The sequence below is a fragment of the Sphaeramia orbicularis genome, chromosome 8 (assembly GCF_902148855.1).
Source record: "Sphaeramia orbicularis chromosome 8, fSphaOr1.1, whole genome shotgun sequence".
NCBI classification, from domain to species: Eukaryota; Metazoa; Chordata; class Actinopteri; order Kurtiformes; family Apogonidae; genus Sphaeramia; species Sphaeramia orbicularis.
The window spans coordinates 43,409,708-43,429,952 of NC_043964.1; the positions used below are offsets into that span (position 1 = coordinate 43,409,708).

General features: G+C 39.0%; 2 protein-coding genes across 2 annotated transcripts in view; one reads left to right on the plus strand and one right to left on the minus strand.

Annotated features, from left to right (window-relative positions):
* Positions 1–16,171, minus strand: part of grb2b (growth factor receptor-bound protein 2b) — a 40,378-nt gene extending 24,207 nt beyond the window's left edge. Inside the window, exons 1-2 of the mRNA XM_030141387.1 lie at positions 15,979–16,171; positions 14,133–14,388 (exon numbers count right to left, since the gene is read on the minus strand). Of these exons, the coding sequence (XP_029997247.1) occupies positions 14,133–14,210 (78 nt within the window). The 5' untranslated portion in view covers positions 14,211–14,388; positions 15,979–16,171. The remainder of the gene's footprint in view (positions 1–14,132; positions 14,389–15,978) is intronic.
* A 1,317-nt stretch (positions 16,172–17,488) lies between these two features.
* Positions 17,489–19,186, plus strand: mchr1b (melanin-concentrating hormone receptor 1b). The gene is made up of 2 exons (XM_030141386.1): positions 17,489–17,595; positions 17,886–19,186. The coding sequence occupies exons 1-2, from the start codon at positions 17,541–17,543 to the stop codon at positions 18,911–18,913; spliced, it is 1,083 nt and encodes a 360-aa protein (XP_029997246.1). The 5' UTR covers positions 17,489–17,540; the 3' UTR covers positions 18,914–19,186.
* The last annotated feature ends 1,059 nt before the right edge of the window (positions 19,187–20,245 follow it).

Consider the following 20,245-nt stretch of genomic DNA (forward strand, 5'->3'; position numbering starts at 1 on the left):
GTGCCAGCTTAGTGAACTTAGTGGAATATGAGGCCTGGCATTTTGACGTACTGACAGTGATGGTGACACCTGCAGTGCCACCTGATCTTACATCGGGGGGGGGGGGGGGGGGGGGGGGCTCTATAGTTTCTAGGACACTATGCATGTATAATGGATTGAAGTTTTGCAAACTGATATGAATTTGTGCCATGATTTCATGCACCATTATCACAAAGATAAATGACAGTAATTAAAGACTGTGAAAGTGACACAGATTACAAAGCACAGCAGGTTTGGGGGTACAGAGGGGTGGGGCAGCCACGCTTTGTTTAGCAGTGTTAAAAAAGTGCCATCAAAATGACTTTGACCTCCTTTGCTCCCAGCAGGGAGGCAGCAGAGTTGGATCAGGGTAAAAAAACCAAAGCCAAGAAGGCGACAAATGCCTCGCTGATTTAGAAAGACACAGAGGGAGAGATTATATTGGACTCGAGTGAACGAAGGCTCTTGTAATTAAAATAATGCTGGTGTCCAGAAGGAATGAACAGAACAGAAAACAGCTTCTTGCACACATTTCAGCTCTGACCCAAGTTAAGAAAGGCTAAGATGTCTATCACTGTGGCTTTCACATCTGCCCACACATATGCAGATGTAGTTTTCAGATAAGTAATAATTCCACTGTACTTGCAGTGAACTGTACTGACCGGGTGGGAACACTAAACTAAAAAAAAATTTAAATTAAATAAATGAATAAATAAAAGTCAGCTGCAAATTTACAGAGGTAGTAGGAGATAGGGACTCCAACTGTTATAGTTGAAAATGCAATTAAAAAAGACTTGGGTGGCTGGTTGACACTTATTTACAGTTAAGTGTGATAATAAATATGTTTTGGCTTAGCCCCACTCTCCCACTTGTTCCATCTCTTAGCATCAATTTGACAGCTGGAAAGAGAATCCTCTTTACATTGTGATGTTTATCACAGCTTGAGTACTGAGTGCAGTTTATTTTGGCAATAGTCCCTACTGACTCTGGCTTAAAAAAAAATCTGTTGTGCAGTAAACAGATGTGTCGGCTTAGGCAATTGAGTTTATTGAGGAACAACTGGTAGCAGTTCTATGGGGTATGATGTGCTCTGATGACCATTAATATAATTCTAACCCTATTTAATTAGGTAATCTCATTGAGATCAACATTTATTTGGAATTAAAACATGAATATGGTACAAAACATGACAGCAATGTTAGGAAACAACAATACATGGCAGTTCTCCTTTTACGGGCAACACACTGCTCACAGTCCATCCAATCTGAGGTCAGCAGTTGCTCATCCATCTTTGTTTCAGTGACATCATTGAATACAGTTCTCCAAGGCCACATCAGGGGTGTTTGTCACATTTCAGATTTTTCCATTCATACAGAATGCTGTGCAGAGCTGGAAGCTGAGTTAAATGCCACAAGAGAGGGAATAAGAGCTTTTAGTTTAAATACAGCTGTCAGTGTCTTTGTGGCACGTCAGGAGGGGAATGATGTGGAGATGAGAAGGGCCGAGTCCTAATTACAGCTTTCTGACTCAACACTCTGCTACAGAGAGGAGGAAGAGCAACGAGATATGAGGAAGAGGGAGAAAGAGAAGGGCAAAAACAAACAAAAAAGTTGCAACAACAGTGACAGAAAAAAGATGCAGAGAGATTCATTGTAGAACAAGAAAAATGGATAAAAGCCTTGAGATTAAAAGAGGGACAGAGAATCACTTAATAATCACACTCCTTGTGATCGTCTTAGGAAAACTCTGTGGGCAGAAACCCATACAATGAGGGCATCTCTTTTCAGAATGGCCAAATGAGCTATTCTGTGGCGTGTACTGCCCTCAATCTGTGGTAGCTGGCTAGCTAAATGCCTTTTCGTAAAAAAACATCAATCTACTGATGTGAGCTTTTGATTCCTACGCTGTATGATCCCATCCTCCCTATTAAACCAACCTTTATCCTGTATCTGTCCATATCAGTTGACAAAGAGTTGGTGTGAATGACATCTTTTGGGATGTTTATGTTCTGGGGTGGTGATCAAAGAAACTCGAGCTGTCATAACTGCTGCTTTAGAAGGTTTCAGAAAAGTAACAACCTGACTGCACTCATTCACTTCATGTTGTTGCATCTTCAGGGCATGTGTATACTAGTCATCTCTTAATGACTAGAATAATATTTAGATGAAAAAAGTCAGAGGGCCCTGTCAGCATTGTACTGTAAAGTCATCTGTATGTGAGGCAACAATGCAGGAGCAGACAGTCATAAGCAAAAAGCTTAATTGGGTATAAAATGTTCAGAAGGTGAAAAAAAAAACCCAACACTGCCAACTTTCCACAGTATTCAACTTTGAAATATCAGGCTGTGACTGTCTGAAATGCGAGCTGTAAGGCATGTATTTAGGCAGTTAAGTTATTTTAGCTTTCAAGTGTTACTTTAAGTGTAAAGTTCTGCTGGCTAAAGAGTGGATGGCAGATCCCTGAAAGCCTAAAAGTTAGAATGTCTTGAGAAATTCTGTATCATTGTGCTCCAAACATCAGACAGCAAAGACTATTACTCAACCAGACTGGATGCAGCGTACACATTTAAGACCATGTGCAGTGTTTGCTTGCTTCACTTACAGGAAATTATCGTTTTCCAGACACACAACCAACACAATATCTAGCAAGGCTCAACATTACCAGTCACCTGATAGCCTGGAGCAGGTAAAGTCTGTTTGGGTAGATAGAACTGCCTCATGCACTTCACTTCAGGTGCCTAAATACACTTGGAGGGCTTAAAGCTTCAGTATGTGATATTGTAATTCAAATGGTCTTAAAGTAAACAGAACTTCAGCCTCCTCCTCTGGACTCCAGGTAGGTTTTCTACAGCCCAAAAACAATCATGGGACCTCTTGGCCACACATAAGTCTCTTCAGTCAAGTCGAGGGGTTAAATATGTGATTGACGGCTGTAATCTGTAACTGATTGTGTGAAGACGCTATCAGACGAGGCTTTGATCTGTGGCATGAAGAAAGCTTGGAAAAATGACCTTTCACTCCAGTTTCAATGTCTATTCTGGTGTCTATTCTGTCTTGCTCTAAGTTGCATAAAAATCATATGACTGCTAGAAAGCAGAGCCAATAAATTATCGTGACCCAATTCTTGTTGATTTTATTTATTTTTTAATAGGCTTACATTGTCCATTACAGACATGTGGAGAAGGGAAAGGCAGTTTGCCTTCACTCCAGTCAATATAAGGAAAATAAGCTTCCCAAAGTGCCTTGACCTTGTGTATTTCAGTGAATCACAGTGCATTTAATCAGTCACATGTGTTGAAAACAATGATAGCACATAAACCGTAGTCACGTCACATCTAAAGCCGAATCACGTAAAAACAGCACTTGGTCTTAAATCCATATGCTGAATGCTCTTAGTAAGTTAACCAGCAGCAGCATTACTGTTTAATTCCTCTTATGGACGACATTTGTTGCCCATCTTTCTTGTCCATCTCTGCCCTTGTTTGCTCTCTGCTAAGGCTAGTAGGTGTTACGTAGTGTCTCTCACATTTATATATTGAGACATTCATGAGACAGCATAATGACACAGTGCCTAGCCATATCCTGAACCACCACCTGTTCTCTTGTACCTGTCGGCTGACCCTGAGCAGACGATTTAATGGTCTAACAACTTTTGAACAATTACGAGGTTTCAGCTTCAGGTCAGCAGCAATGGGTAATTGCTGGGACAAATTGGCAGCAGCCTGCTAGACCTGCTGCCATATGTCGAACAGGGAGAAAGGCATAAAAAGGTTCGTGCAAACATACTTCCCTCCATCACTAAGGTAAGGCAATATTTGCAGTTTCCACATCTACTTTTACCAGGGCTGCAAACATGGTGGTAGTGGCATCACACGCAAAAAAGATTCCAGCTGTTGTGAAGTTCAACATGTTTTCTCAGATTAGATAACATCTCTTATGGTAGGTTTTACAAATGAAGACCTCAAATAGAGGATGTATGAACAAGCAACACCTAGACCTATGACATCATCACAGCAATTACTACATTATCAGCAATGCCTGTGTGAGACTTAAAAGCTGCATCTGCTCAGGCTGTTACCTCACATCATCAAGATTGCACTGTTTAAGTTTGACGAAAGAGGTGAGAAAAACTGAGAGTGACAAATGTATTTATTCCAGCTTTCTCTCCAGAGATTTGGCATTTAATTACAAAACAGTTTTGCCAGTCACCTCCTTCTATGCAAATGTGAACTCAACGCACAGTCTCTCTGACTCCGCAGAGATCCTACATGGCCTCTGGCAGTGTAAGTAGGGTGAGTCTCAGCTGTATCAAAAACTGCATAATGAGCAACATGGCAGAGATTTATTGACCCTTCAGCTCCACATATTCAGCTGCTCTACACAGATGGCTAAGATAGCTGCAGAAAACATGGCTAAACGTTAAGTTTTCTAAAAAAGAAAGGGTCAAAAAGTCAGACCTGGGTGTGGATGTCAGAAATGCATCCTCAGCAAAATGGCACTAGAGCTTTCCATCATATTCACAGATACAACCACCATTCATCGGCCAAGAGGATACAGAAAGGAAATAAATACAGTAAGCAGTAACAGGCGATGAGGGAGCTATTAATCAGGAGAGGGGCTGGGCTTTTGGAGCTGAAGTAGGTAGCTGAAACCTCCATCTACCACTTACGTTTAAAAAAAAAATATACAGATTACACAAAAAGTAGAGCACAGGCCCCCCAAAAACAGGGACAACCGAAAACAACCAGGTTTGGCAGATCCTATCCTTTGCAAACTTTATGTGTGGTAGATGCACAATGTGGGGGTGCTGGAGTTTGCTGTGGAGACACAGGAAGCTGCAGGGGGTTGGAGGACAAATCAAACAGGATGTGAGAACAACTAAGCTGTGGCATTAACGTACGCATCCACACATAAACGGACACACCGGCACTAAGACAGACTACACACCTTCACTGCAAATCTTAAACTTAATTTGAAACTGGGCTCAGGCTAGGGTGGCAGCGTGAGTAGCTCTCATAGTCAGCTAAAACGAAAATAGTTTTGTTTCGTTATTGTACTCATGTATTGATTCATATTTTAATGTTTAACAAATTCTTTATCATTAGAACTATTTTCAGTCTTCTACCTCTACATTTCTAAAAAGTTCTCCTGCTTGGCAAGCGTTTCTGACCATGACAAATTCTATCTGGTTACTTTCACTGAGGAACAAAAATCAGCCTTTATACTTGGAAAAAAAACCAAACCAAAACAAAAAAAACCAAAACAAAACAGTGATGTGGCATTTATCATAATTATCGATTAAGTGATATGAACAGTTCTATTATAATGTTTTGGCCCCCACTTCCTAGCACTGCCTCAAGTATATGTGAGCAAATCTCAGGTGTAAAACTGAAACCAGCAATGGTTAAATTCCATGAATCCATCTGTGAGCATGGTGGTTGAGTGCCAGAGCTTACAGGGATGCTTCCATAGAACAGAACTTTCCCCACCATGATATGCCAATTATACAGCCTGTAACTTGGCCTGATACGCCCAAAAAATCTTTCATAAATTTTGCATATGTTTTCTGGCACATATGTTGAGCCGGTTTTGGAGCTGCTACATGAACCACAATGTCTGTATGTAAAAAGTCAAAGAGCCTTGACGTCTGCTGCACTCAGTGTTTATTTTATTTTTGGGAATTTCTTTGTAAGATAATACTCTGTGTAATTACAGCTTACATTTTCAATTCTGTGAGTTGACATTTGCCATCCATCATGACTAGTAGTCGTCTTAATGTTACACAAAGGCCAAGGCTCTACTGACGATCTATTGGCTGAGGCAGTTCCACGGGTGAGTCTAAATTACCATTTTACAGCCCACACTTTTATTAATGGCTGCACTACAATACTGAGAGTCTGACTCGAACAGAGTTCTGAGAATCTGGAGACATCAGTTTGCAGAAGTGAAAAGGCGGATCTTGGATTATGCTACACAGCCAGAGTTCAAAGATCTGTTGATGGAAGCTAATTCTGCCAGCTAGTGAGGCTGTTAATCTTTATTTATTAAAGGAGGAAATGAGAACAAGTGCACAGCGCTCAAGGCAATGGCCAGACTCTGCTATGGCTTTAACATGCCTGCTGCTTTGCCTCTAGATCTGCTTTCTGACACAAAAAGAGCAAAATCAGAATAGGCTAAACTATTGTCACATACTCTGTCAACCTCAGTCATATAATGAACTGAATGCCTGTAAGATAAAAAAAGAAAAAGTAAATAAATTTGACACCAAACACTAGCTCACAAGCTCATGTGATGTGTGAATCTATAAATTAGCCAAGAGAAAAGTGTGAAAGTGATGAATGATGACTTACCATTCATTGATTTTTACACCCTCAAGCTACACTGTCCAAAAGCAACAACAACAGCCCATGTAAACAAGTATATAATAACCTACATCTAAAACAGATTATAACAGAGATTGTCATCATTTTAATATTCCTAATATCATGTGTTGTCTTTATAATGTTGCAGAAGCTATGTGCAGACATCTGTGCAGTGGTTCAGATAAGTGAATGACCCAATAAGGCAATGAGCTGACAAACAACATAAAAGTTACAGTCAGACTTTAAGAAAAAAAAACAAAAAAACTAACCATGTGAAGTATCTTCCCCTTTTGTCTATGCATGATGGAAAATCACACTGCGAAACTGAGCAAGTCTGCATTATGCAAATTGATTCTGAGCCCACACTCTGTAGATACACACATTAAGATATTTAAGCCCACATTTGTTTAAGCCAAAACTTCATAACAAATCCAGTTTAATGTTTAGATAAGACAATAACTAATAACAGTCAAACCTCTGTGAAATGGTCTGCAGCGATAAAACAGGAAGGTAGCTGCAACAGTTCTGTGTGCTGTTGCTGATAAGGAGCCAAAGCAGTACGTCCATTTAATGAGCATCTAATTACAGCAGATAATGTCTATGAAGCATTAGGTAGGCCTGATGTTAAAGAGGACACACCCTTAGGTGAGCAAATCACTGATAAACAGCTGTTTTTCAGATAGAGACTGACTCGAGCTGCTGTAACACTATGACACTGTACTTCATTGCTCATGAACTGGCAAATGATATGCCCCAACGGTGGTATATGACTCAAAGCGGCAAATTAGAGGGGAGTCTGGTCTGGCCAACCAGCTGTGTGACTCACTGTGACACAGTGCTTGGTTACTGGCTGACAGCTGTCGAACGCGATTACTAAAAACCTTAGCAACATTGGACATTAAATAAAAAAATTTAGAAATAAATAAATGAGGCAGGAGTTCCAGAACAAAAGCTAATATGATTAGTATGACTGGTCAAAACTATATAAACAGAAAGGAATAATCATAAGATGTGTCGTGGAGGCTGTCTATAACAAAAAACAGAAATTCCATATGAAACTCCTGAATTAAAACTGTGGTTCTACAGAGAATTCAGAGGAAATTGTAAACTTCTACAGAAAAAGCTATGACCCGTTTGTAAGAATGGGGCTATGTGGGAGTTATGAGAAGTGATAAAGATTTGTATATCCCCAGTTTCTGATGAAACAACTACTTTCACATCCTTAAAATAGCCCTCTGATCCCTTCAGTGGCAGGCTGTTAGATAAATGCTTACATAAAGGGCCTTTTCTAAAAGCAGCTGAAACGAGGAGGAGACCTGCTGTGTGGATCTGTGCCATTAAACAAAAGTGTCTGATATTTAGCTTTAAATATACTGAGCTTTGGTTTATTAATAATAAAAAAAACCCTGCTATTTGTAGATAGTTGTAAAAACTTGCTTGTTTTTATCTGAATAAGCTAGAAATGATTTTTCTTTAGGGAAGGAGATTCAGAGAAAAGACAACCATCCCCCAAAATGGCTAGAAGTTTCACATGCGACAAGAAAAAAAAAAAAAAAAAGCAAGAGCGTCAACCCAGGTCCCTCGCTCTCTTGCTCTCATGAGAGGGATCTTTTGTCCTAAGAGCAGAGCTGTTTAGTATTAGTGTCAGCAGACAGATAGCAGTGCTGATGGAAGCAAAAAAGCCACAATTAACACCCTCAGAAAAGTTTGTTTTAAATCTACAGGTACTGTTGAAAGGCCTTTTATCACAAGAAGAAATGCACATATGTAGGATGAGAAGCTAAATATAAACACATAAAAAACTTGTAAGTAAAGAATTCCTAACAACTTCCTATTCTGTAAAAGCACTGCAAGTGTGTTGCACTTGATGTTAAAGCTAACCAACTGTATTTAGTCTAGTGTTAATTAGAGGTAGACCGATATTCATCTGGCTGATATATCTAGCCAATATAATAATTTTTTTTAATATTGGCCATCTGCCTTAATTTTTTTTTTTGAAAGCCAGTATTTGATCAGTAGTAAAAATGTTATAAAATATCTGATCAGGCACATGTGTGGGCAGCACTTAAAGTTCAACAAATGTTAAAAGAGTACTATGTGTATGTGTATTAATAATTTCATTTATATTGCTGCATAAAACTCTTAATTATCTGAGTGTTTCAATTGTATTTTACAGTCAATGTGCTTTAAAAAAAAAACAAAATTGGCCTTAAAAATCTGTCTCAAAAATTGGCTGTAGATATTGGCCAATATCTGATCAAATTTGTAAAAAAAATCAGAATCGGCCTTAGAAAAACTCATATTGGTCAACCTCTAGTGTTAATGATATTTAGACATACATTAAATTAGCGCACATCCAACTGGTCCATAAAGTAGAGTTCAAAGACCAAAATGAGAGTCTGTGAAACAAGTGAAGCCACAAAGATATAGCTTTACTAAATATCCAGTAGGCAAGATTTACAGAAATCAAATTTCAGAAACGGAATAGCCTATATCATAATTATGTTTTCATATGTGTATAATCACCTGAAAATATGATCTTCCTGGTTTCATTACCTCAGAATGAGTGGTTTATATCAGCTTCATGCAATCCACTTATTTCTACTGCAGCTCATAATAACAGACTTCCTCTTTTTACTTTTTCCATGGAGCATTAAGGCGTGTTACCATCACCTACTATGTGTGAGTGTAGAGTTATTCTCCCCTCATGCACAATGATGTTACTTAATATTTAACACTGAATCTTTCATTAAATTAGTTAATACTAATTTCTTTGAAGGAACTACTGCAAACTTACACATACTTTATGGTACAGGGAAACTTTCTTATTGTTTAAGTTAATCAGCAACAATTTAAAAACTGACCTATTTTAGACTCAACAGTAAATAAGAGGCCACAGAGTTATAATATTGTTATATTTGTTTAAAAAAAAAAAAAAAAAAAAGACTGAAAATTCACATGGTACCACCAATGCATCAAAAGAATGGCATCTAAAAAGGGTCATAGTAGGATTGAACTATGTTTACTGATGGGAAAGCCTTATAATAACATCCTAAATGATGTGTAACTTGGGTCCACCTGAGTACCAGCATGTTTCACTGAAATACAAAAGCTTGTTCTGTCCTGTTACTCCTACGTTACCTGGGGGGAAAATATTTAGAATTGAAATTAATGTACGAGTAGTCTGGGGAGGGACAAAAGAGGAAGACAGGATAAAGACGGATGAAAGAGTTGGAGTGGGGGAGGATAGGATATGACAGGACAGTGTGACAAAACATGCCGTTTTATTCTGCTGCAAAAATAAAAATAAGCTGGTCCTATGGGTGATGCAGCCAACGAATGATTCAGATGAAATGTGCACAGTGCTGGAGGCAACAACCATGCAGAGCTTTTTTGCCCCCATTTCAGATTCCTTCTCTGTCCCAAAATAACACAGAAAGTGTTTCTGTAGCTGTTAGGATGTGCATTTACAGTATGTTACCCAGCGGCTGGGTCAAACATCAGAAGTTTGCACGGATGACTTATTTTCTATTAATACTATGTCCCCTTTTCTAAAACTGCACATAGTGACATCAACTCTTTTTGACATTACATTTCTATATGCATTGTGGAATGTGATTTACAATGTGGAATAACGAAGATTAGGAAAGAATGCATCTATATACTCCTAAGTTTGTTTTCTGTGATGATTTGTGATTTTAAGATGTACTCATTCAGTCAAATAATTGCAGCATGTATGATTTTTCTTATCCCTTGCATTTAAGAGTCAGAGTTTTTTTCAACATGTTTGTCACACAAGAGATTAACTGATCACTACTAATGGTTTGTTTTTTGCAATAAAATGTAGCTACAATTACGAAAATTTGAACTAGTGTTGGCTTCATAAACATATATAACAGGGTTTGAACAGGTTTCTACAAGTTAAATTTAAGACCTTTTTAAACCTGCTTAGAACAGAATTTAATGTCTAATATGCCTGTTTCATAGGTATATTGGCAAAAATTTGTGACTCCTAGAATTTAGGAAAATGTATTTATTTACTCTAATGCCTTGATTCCCACCATTCCAAGTCATTTCTCACCGAGGGCTGCAAAGTTAGCAATAATCAGTTCCTAATTTCAATAAAAATTACCAGGTTGGAATGGGTCAACTGACAAGACTCACATTACTTTCTTTGCAGCTTGGACATTTCTCAAACACATTTAAACACAACACAGTGCACAAATTTATGGCAACATAACTTCAGACCTACCATATGAAATTTAATCCCTTTTAAAGACTTTTTTAAGGTATTAAATGCAGATTTGTAAATTCAAGACTTTTAAGACCCTGTGGGAACCCTGTATAATCATACCTCCAAATCATGCAAAAATTCTGTTCACAAAACAAAGTGGACCTTTAGAAAACTAGGAGAAAATGTGTTCCAGTTGGGTTGTAACCAGCCAACACTTTACAAGATGTCATATAAATTGTCATTCAGGTCATGGATTGTTACTCTACCTCGAAAGATCATCACATGATCTTTTGGCCAGATAGCCTTGCTCTAATGGACACTGATAAAAGAGGAAGAAACAGGATACTTATTGCTTACTTATTTTCCATGTTTTGGTGGTGGATTTTTCATGACCCCTGGACTAGTAGGCATGTATTCTCTTGATACAAAAAAGAAAGTCTTATCTGGAGCTTTGCCATCTGCTAGAAAAGCTTTAAAATTTCCATCAAGACATCTGGCTGGTTAGAGTTTGAGGGAAAGTACAGAACTTTGTCTTCTGATATGCAAATTTACTAATGATTCATGTTTAGCCCAGCGTTTCCCCTGCTGCTTCACACTTTCTTTCCCTCAAGTCTTCCCTTGTGAGATGAGATGCCTACCTGCTCAAATCACAGTCTCATGGGATTAAAAAAAAACAAAACTGTATTGATCCTACCGGAATAAACTTAAGTCCAACTGCTGAGCCTTATCTTATACATACAGCATCATCTCAAAGTGCCTGGACTGAACAAGGCCCCTCAAAGATATGATATAGTTTACTGATGTAAGGGATGATTATTTACTAATTGATACTGATACCATATTATAGGGCTTGTCAAACTGGCTAAAAGATCATATGATGATCTTTGGAGGTAGAATCATGATCGACAATCTGAATCACAATTTTATCATGCCATATAAAATGTAAATCACGACCAAACATATACGTTTTCTTTATTTTGTGGAGTTCTAGGCTATCTGTGATGCTTTTCGTTGTCTGATTAGAAACTCAGTATTTTTGCATCATTTTGGACTGACACTATTATCATCATTTCAAAGCCATTATTGACAACCTCTAGATTACGTCAACACTAGTTGATATGTTCCTGTGCAAAGAACAGCAGTGATTCCTTTAATTAGGTAGATTGCGTGGCCTAATTTGTTTCACCAGAGTTTTATAATCGATCAATAACATTTTCAGACTGGCATAAATCTTAAAGCAGCGTATGATGTTTGTCACCAATTTTTCCATCAACTCTGTAAAACCCGAGTGATAGCCTAAGTATCACAAATTCTTCAGTCTTTATGTGATTACGCACCTGAATCACTTTCCTCATGGTGAACAACTTCGAAGTTGACTCCATCACAAGCTGTCTGGTTGTTTACATACCAAACCCAAACCGAAACCAAACCATCACTCGAGCTTTTTCAGAATTCCATGCAGCAGCAGCAGCAGCAGCAGCAGCAGCAAGAAACAAGAAGCAACAAGAACAGCACTCGAAGAGCGCAGACCTCCTCCAAGACAGATCTGCTGCCCCCCGATCACCACCAAAATTTAATCATTTCTTCCTTGTGCCAATATCAACATTTCCTGAAAATTTCATGAAAATCTGTCCGTAACTTTTTGAGTTATCTTGCTAACAATCAAACAAGCACGCACGCACACACACAAAGCAAAGTGATCACAATACCTCCCGGCAGAGGTAATGAGGCCGTTTCCGTGTTTGTTGCTGCTGCTGCGGCCATACTGCAGCTGTGTGGAATTCTGAAAAGGCCTGAGTGATGGTTTGGTTTGGTATGTAAACAACCAGACGGCTTGTGATGGAGTCAACTTTGAAGTTGTTCACCATGAGGAAAGTGATTCAGGTGCGTAATCACAGAAAGACTAACGGATTCGTGATACTTATGCTATCATTCGGGTTTTACAGATTTTATTAAAAATTGGTGATGAACCTCATACGTTGCTTTAAGCATTTATGTGACTACAGCTCACTGCATGTCAGTGATCATAAGCCAGACCCACAGCTCATACACTTCAAGCAATTCTTCATTACTTCAGCTAAAAAAAACCCAACACATTACACATATTCTGCAAGTAATCACAGACTTACACCTAACACTGAAGGTTAGACAGATGCTAAAGTATCACTATAAACAGGCTGAAACAAACTCGCTAGCACAGCAACCTATGCTATCATCAGTAATCCTGCAAACTCATAGGCTAGTGCAACACATGCATGCAACTCTCCCTGCAAAATACCGTCATTACACTGACAAACAGGCCATTTAAAACAAATGGTAGCCGAGTAGAAAAGTTATGATAGTGCTTATCAATTTTTTTAAACAACATGATAAGGACAGTCCCTCTTGAAAGTAGTTCATATGCTAAAGTAAGATGGGAAGACTGGCCTTACAGTTATTCATTGTGTATAAATTTGCTACTTGTGCACAAAGTGTTTGTTTTGTTGCAACAATATTCCATCTACCTGCATGTCAAGACAAAGCAGTTGATGCCCACAAAAACAAATGATTGCTATGATCAAAACAGGTTGACAGGCAACACAGAAAATACTCAAGTTGAGTACTGTATTTACTATAATCACACCAAAAGGGGGATTTGCCCTTAACCTGGACAGTCCTTCATTGTACAATATGAACCACCATCAAATCTTTCAAGTAGTGCATTATTTTAAAAAACAAACATGTTATACGGATATGCTCTTTCCTGGAAAATAGTGGCAAATATGAAGGTTTATCTCTGCTTTCATGCATTGTTGCCTCTGCTCCCTGCCCTTCACGGCTGCGACTCGAAACAGAGGGATTAAAAAAATGACTGCATTTAAATCCAACGGGAACAACGGAGTAGGAAAATTGCAGCATGTATTTAGTGATATCTTGTCTATCTCACTGAGGTCAGAAAAATGACATGAGTGCTTTTCAGGCAAAAGCAAGAGGCTCTGAATAAGCTTGAGTGTCTGCGGATTTGGACAAGGCTAGGGTTTTATAGAGAGTGTGTTAATTCTTATGAAATTATACAACACTTTCATCTTTTCCCTCTGTAATCATTCTGTGGTGTACCAGAACATTTACAACACTCTAAAAACAAACAAACAAACAAAGAAAAAAACACAACAGGCTGGAGGACCAACACCAAATATCTGTTATTCTGCTGCCACATCCGATTACCATGTGCTCCATCATATGATGTTGGAGTGTGTTCTAAATTTTAGGATATAGACCAAGCAGACTGATATTTGTCTTTTCTAATGTGAGCGTAGGTTTAAAGAACTCTTTGGAAAGTGTACCACATTGTAAAATACAATATGTACATAAATATTGTGAGAAATTTTTAGATGTGACAACTTGGTAATATGTTTTTTTCACTGGCAAATGTCCTTGTTGATTTTTACAGGGAACAAACCACTCTAAAAAAATATCTTCATACTTTTCATAGTTATAAGTGAAGACAAGACATGACATCAAACCCTCTGTGTCTCTTACCTTAAGGATTTCTCCACGCTTGAAACTAAGCTCATCATCAGCAGTGGCTTTAAAATCGTATTTGGCAATGGCCTCCATGGTCCTAGTTGCGTGATGGGAAAGTGCTTGGCTGTAGTCGTGTTTGGGGGACTGAGTACGAAATGAAAACACTTATCCAGGCTTCAGTGGCAAGATGCTTTTCTCCGAGTCTCTCCTCCCGTCTGTGACCCGTTGCTTGTGGACTTAGACCTCACATAAAGGTCACACAGTAAGGTACCTATGGACCAAAAAACACAAACAAACAAATTAATTAATAAGAGACACAAAGCATATTACACAGGCTGTGATTGAGTGTTAGTTAGGAGCCCTAACTATTTAGGCAAAGGCTTTCTGAACAGAGCTTCAACAATCACAGACAACTCTGATAACTGATTAATCAACAAGTATTATTTTCATGAATAGAAGAGTGAAAATTCTCTGGTCCGAGCTTCCTAAATCTGAATATTTTGTACTCCTTTAGCAGGATGAATATGAACATCTTTTGTTTGATTGATTTGGTTGTTGACCAAAGCAAACCTTGAAGAGCTGAGGAACAGTGTATGACATATTCTGATATTTTGTAGACCAAACAATACAGACAAACTTTATAATAAGAATGATCATAGCATGACAGTGCAAGTGACAATAACTCAATGTCTGCATGGTCTTGATTCTGCATTTTTTTCATTGTAAAAACTAAAATCCAAAGCCCAATTCCTACAGACTTTCTTGACAGCTGGCCACCTGGCCTGAGCAGAGATAAGTCAGCAGCCTACTTAAGCAGAGCTGACAGTGATACATTGGCTAAACCTTCAGTTGCTGAATTAAATGGATAAAGCTACATTATCTCATTAAGTTGTTTGCAAATATGCACCACCGTACAGGTCTGAGTAGCTCACACCAATGCAGCTCAGCATCCAATAATGCCATTAAAGCCATCTAGGTAATAACAACAGAGCAACAATCCGGTGATAAACAATTTGCTCATGTGCTAAATTTGTGGATTTTGTGGATGCGCAGTGTATAATATTTTAAACATACTGCGCAAACACCTCGTCACGAATGATCCTCTGTTATGTGAGCAAATAAATACAGAAGATGAGAGACTGATTATAGGCAAAGTCCTCTAATGGTAACGGTTGTAAAATATGGCTGTCATCATTGGTTAATCCTTGTATCTGACAGCTCAGCCCTTGGCCTCAGAACTAAAAACAAAACAAACAAACAAACAAAAAAACCAACTAATAAAGCAAATCGGTGACAGAAGTGAAAAAATAGGGAAACTGACGTCCAGGGGAGGCTGACTGCAACTACCCTTTGTATTCTATAGTGCTCAACTCTAGTCTTTAATGACGATGTATGATTCAAACAACTGCTGTAATCACATTGTAAGGTTTACATCGCGTTTCCACATTTCCACTCGAGTTCGTGTGGATCGATTCCGTTCCAGCAACAGACTGCGCCCAGTGTTCTAGAACGCTAGAGCTAGCATGCCGGCTAACGGTCTGATAACAATAACTGCGATGCAGTGTGGTTATCAAACTTAACCCCCGGAATTTTAGACAACTTCTCAAAAAAACGATGACAATAACCATGACACGTGTCCAGTTTAAGGTAAACCCGGGGTGTTTATTGCCGCTTGAGGCCTACTAGCTGGCTTCACGTTGTCTAATATGAAAAGGAAGAAAACACCTTTTTTCATAGCGCAAGCTGTTGTTGCTAGCGCAGTTGGACAGTTAGCCCAGCTACCGTTACTGAACTGGACTAGCCTGCGTCGTGAAAAGAGTACACAACTTTTACGTAAAGGGAAAGCGTTGGGAAAACTCACCACTCGATATATTCCGTTTCTGTGCTGCCACCGTAACAAACAAAATCCTATCGCGTAATTATCCACTCACTGTTTCCTCTTGAAAAGCAGCAAACGATGTGTGTCTGATGTCGCTACACCCCGTCCTAGAAGCCTAAATCTAGCTACTAGCATAAGGTTTGCGACGTTTATTTCCGCTTCCTTCCACAGCGTTGGGAGGGTCTGCCTGCTGTTGTGAGTGGAGCTCCTCCCTGTCAGTTTGAGCTGCGTGTCTGCCATACCCTCAGCACCACTGTCACCCACAACTGCCTCATTTAGATCCCACGGTTATCATAAACAGGCTACCACCAACACCTGCTCTGCTCCTGTAGTACTGTTATCTTACCCCACACTGTGCAAGAGCTTTGGTTATAGATGTTTATATCAACATGGAACACAGGCGATGTGACTGGACTGTCCTGTTTGACATACATGGGTTTGAGTACAGTTAAAGGTAGACAAACAAAGGAAAATGAAGCGGATTAGTGTTTAAAAGTAGCTCTTCTGAGTGATTTGGATTATTTTCACCTATAACCCCTCCCAAGCCCCCATCATTTAACCACACTTCTGCGATCTTTGTTTACACTTTTTTGGCATCTGCTTTTGATTCTGTCTATGACGCATTTAAATGCACATACAATGCTGCCATCTAGTGGAAGGATTGAACCCTGCGAAAACAATGAGAATTGTAACAGCAGAGTAAAATGTTTGATATAGAAGCGAAAAATGTACAATATAAAAATGTGAACATTACAGGGAAGTCACAATAAAAAACTGAATAGTGTAAGATGTCTACATTCTGCATTTGCACTACTGTCTGTACACTATTTGGTCTTTACATTAGTTGTACAATTTTGTGGGGTCCTTTTATTGTATATTTTGTATACAAATATTTATTCTATAGTACGTGAACACTAAGGACAAACCGGAGTCAAATTCCTTGTTTGTGTGCACAAACTTCGCCAATAAAGCTCATTCTGAAGATCAAATATCATCACCCTCTTAGATTGAGGCACTATAATAAAAGATTTCACATGCAAATTAATCTTTTGTAAAGCATTTTTCCAATAAGCGTCCGAGACTGAAAAGGTGGTTATTAACTTATTATTGTAGCTAAATCTAACTACTAACTGAAAAATATGAACACTAATATAATTAAATAAAAATTAACCTTATTTTTTAAAAATCGTAGGCTTAAAAACAAATCTAATACTTTAATAAATGGTAATTATTAAATGTATTAGCCGTATTATTATTTATTCTCTGCACACGTGTCTGGACGTTTTTACGTCAGCGCCGTTTTTCATGTGAGGTTCCGTCTCGTGCGCTGTTAGTCTTAGTTGACAGTTGAGCGCGTGTGTTCGTAACTGACCGTCCGGGTTGGTGTGAGCTACATGCGGCTCTTACACTCCATCAGTAATTTATTTCTAATTCGTTCTTACTTATTTTTAAAATGCTGCTCTGGTCTTCTTGTTTTGCATATCCCCCGTTTGAAAATAGTTTTGCCCTCGTTTAATTAATACGCTTACCAGCTCTACAAAAGAATGGACTTTGTTAACAATTCGTCTTCCTTCTCTTTACCAGAGATTCTTGAAGACGGTAAGTTTATTGTTTTCTCTCCTAAGATTATGACACTTGTATTGAATAAGATTTAATAGTATAACAAAATAATAGGATAAGGTTTAATTTTCAGAGAGCATGACGCTGCTGTGCTATAATTGTCAAAGCATCATAAAGATAACAGCTACAACATGAATGGATGACATGTAATTTTTAATCTACTTGTTTAAACATACACTGAAACAAAAACATGTTTATGGGAATAAATCATGAATAGTAGTATGTGCTGTGTTTTACAAAGAGTGTCGTTTTTATATTCTTCCTGTCAGGACATGAGCAATACAACATGTTCATGCCCAGCATCTACGGTGTCATCTGTTTCTTGGGGATCTTAGGGAACTGTATTGTCATCTACACCATTGTTAAGAAGACCAAGTTCTGCTCTCAGCAAACAGTGCCAGACATATTCATCTTCAGTTTGTCCATCGCAGACCTCTTGTTTCTTCTTGGCATGCCTTTTCTCATTCACCAACTCGTAGGAAATGGCTCCTGGTGCTTTGGTGCCACAATGTGCACGGTCATTACAGCACTGGACTCTAACAGCCAGACAGTGAGCACATACATCCTGACTGTGATGACTCTGGACCGATACCTTGCAACGGTGCACCCCATCCGCTTCAAACATGTCCGGACTCCCTTCATGGCCGGTGCTGCAGTTGCACTTGTGTGGGTGTTTTCTTTGGTTTCCATCACTCCGGTGTGGATGTACACAGGACTCATGCGTCTCAAGGATGGCTCAGTTGGCTGTGCTCTGCTGCTGCCCGACCCAGAAACAGACATGTACTGGTTTACCCTTTACCAGTTCTTCTTGGCCTTCGCTCTGCCTTTGGTGGTTATCTGTGGTGTGTATTTCAAGATTCTCCAAAGCATGTCAGTTACAGTCGCCCCATTGCCTCAGCGCAGCCTGAGGGTGCGTACACGAAAGGTGACTCGTATGGCCGTGGCCATATGTCTGGCATTCTTCATCTGCTGGGCTCCATACTACATCTTGCAGCTGGCCCACCTGGGAGTGCACCGGCCTACCTTTGCTTTCCTGTACGCCTACAACATCGCCATCAGCTTGGGCTATGCCAACAGCTGTATTAACCCTTTCATCTACATTGTGTTAAGTGAAACATTTAAGAGGCACTTCATTTTAGCCATCCGGCCGTCCCGCAGGGGGTTCAGAATTGCCCCCGCTCTGGCTGATGGCAGCATGTCCCTGAGGATGGCACCAGACAGTTTGCATCCGTCTCAGTCGCAGTCCTCCAGGGAACTTCTCCAAAACATGTTGCCTGTCACTGTGGCTGTGCATTGAGTTGGATAAATACTGTCCAGAAGTGTCAACAAATGACCATATGCTAGGCTCTGTCTCAACAAACACCCTGCGGTCACACTATAGCAACTCCTACCTATTTCATGTCACAGAATTTCTTGGAAAAAACATTTGAAACTATGAAAAAGTTAGAATATTTGCAAGATAAACATTGCATGTAATATTACAGCCAGTGATAAGCAAAAGCTACTTTCAATAAATGGAGTAAAACACCTAAACTTTTGTATCTATCTGCAATGAATACAACGACTTTGAAGGTCAATGGAATTCAAATAATCATTATTAGGAAGTCTTTTTTTTTCTGGGCTGTATTTACTCTGACTGTAAATTTTTTATGCAGGATCAAATCATTGCACTGAGTCAGTCTTTGCTGGAGGGTAAAAACCAGCATAATTTCTGTGTTTGATTTATTTATTAGTAGGCCTATGTTAAATTATAAATTCATCTAAACTCAATCCAGTGATTAATAGGTAATTGATTAGGCTTAGAAAAAAAACCCAAAATAGTGAGAATTTTTATCTCCAAGGCCTAAACGTTTAGACATAAAACATAATTGTTTTAGACTCCACTTAATGTTAAAATTCAGCATACTAAACAATGACAAGAAATAAAAGAGTGAATTCTCCAGACAGCTTATTGACTCTGAAGCTCTTCAGATGTGGAGGGTTGGTAGTGCAACTGCTGTAAGTGACTTTAATGAAGCAAAAAATGTGATCAGCAGTTCCTTTCTGTGACACAACCCTGCTCCAAACACAGTGTGTCGCTGGCTCCCATAGGGCGCCTGGATCTGAAGCAGGTCTATTCTATAATCCACACATTTCTAGAAGATAAGAGCAGTTCAAGCCCCAAACTCACTGTGTAAAAAAAGCATCCAGTTTCATGATGTGACGTTGTAACATTTGTAGATATGATGGTTACTTTAATGCAACTAAAGGTTTTTTTTGGATAAAATAACCTTTCTAAATATATTAAACAGTCGTCAGATGCTTGATGTTGTTGTGCTTTCTGCTGTAAAACAGATGCTGTTAACATTTTATGACAGAGTTTACTGTGTTGTTCATTATCATTCTGTGAAAAGCAAGTACACATAAATTGAAGCGACTGCTTTGAATCTCTAGCTCTGAATACTATTGAAAACCTCTGGAATGTAACCAAAGGAACGTGAATGGTCACATGGTCAATAGGAGCAGATCCTCCTCTTTGTGATATCCATATATTTTCAGTAGGAGGCAGAGACTGGATACAGGACAGTCCAGTACCAGCGCTCTGTGATTGTGAAACCTGTTGGAAGTGGTTCATAATAAGGCCTGGGAT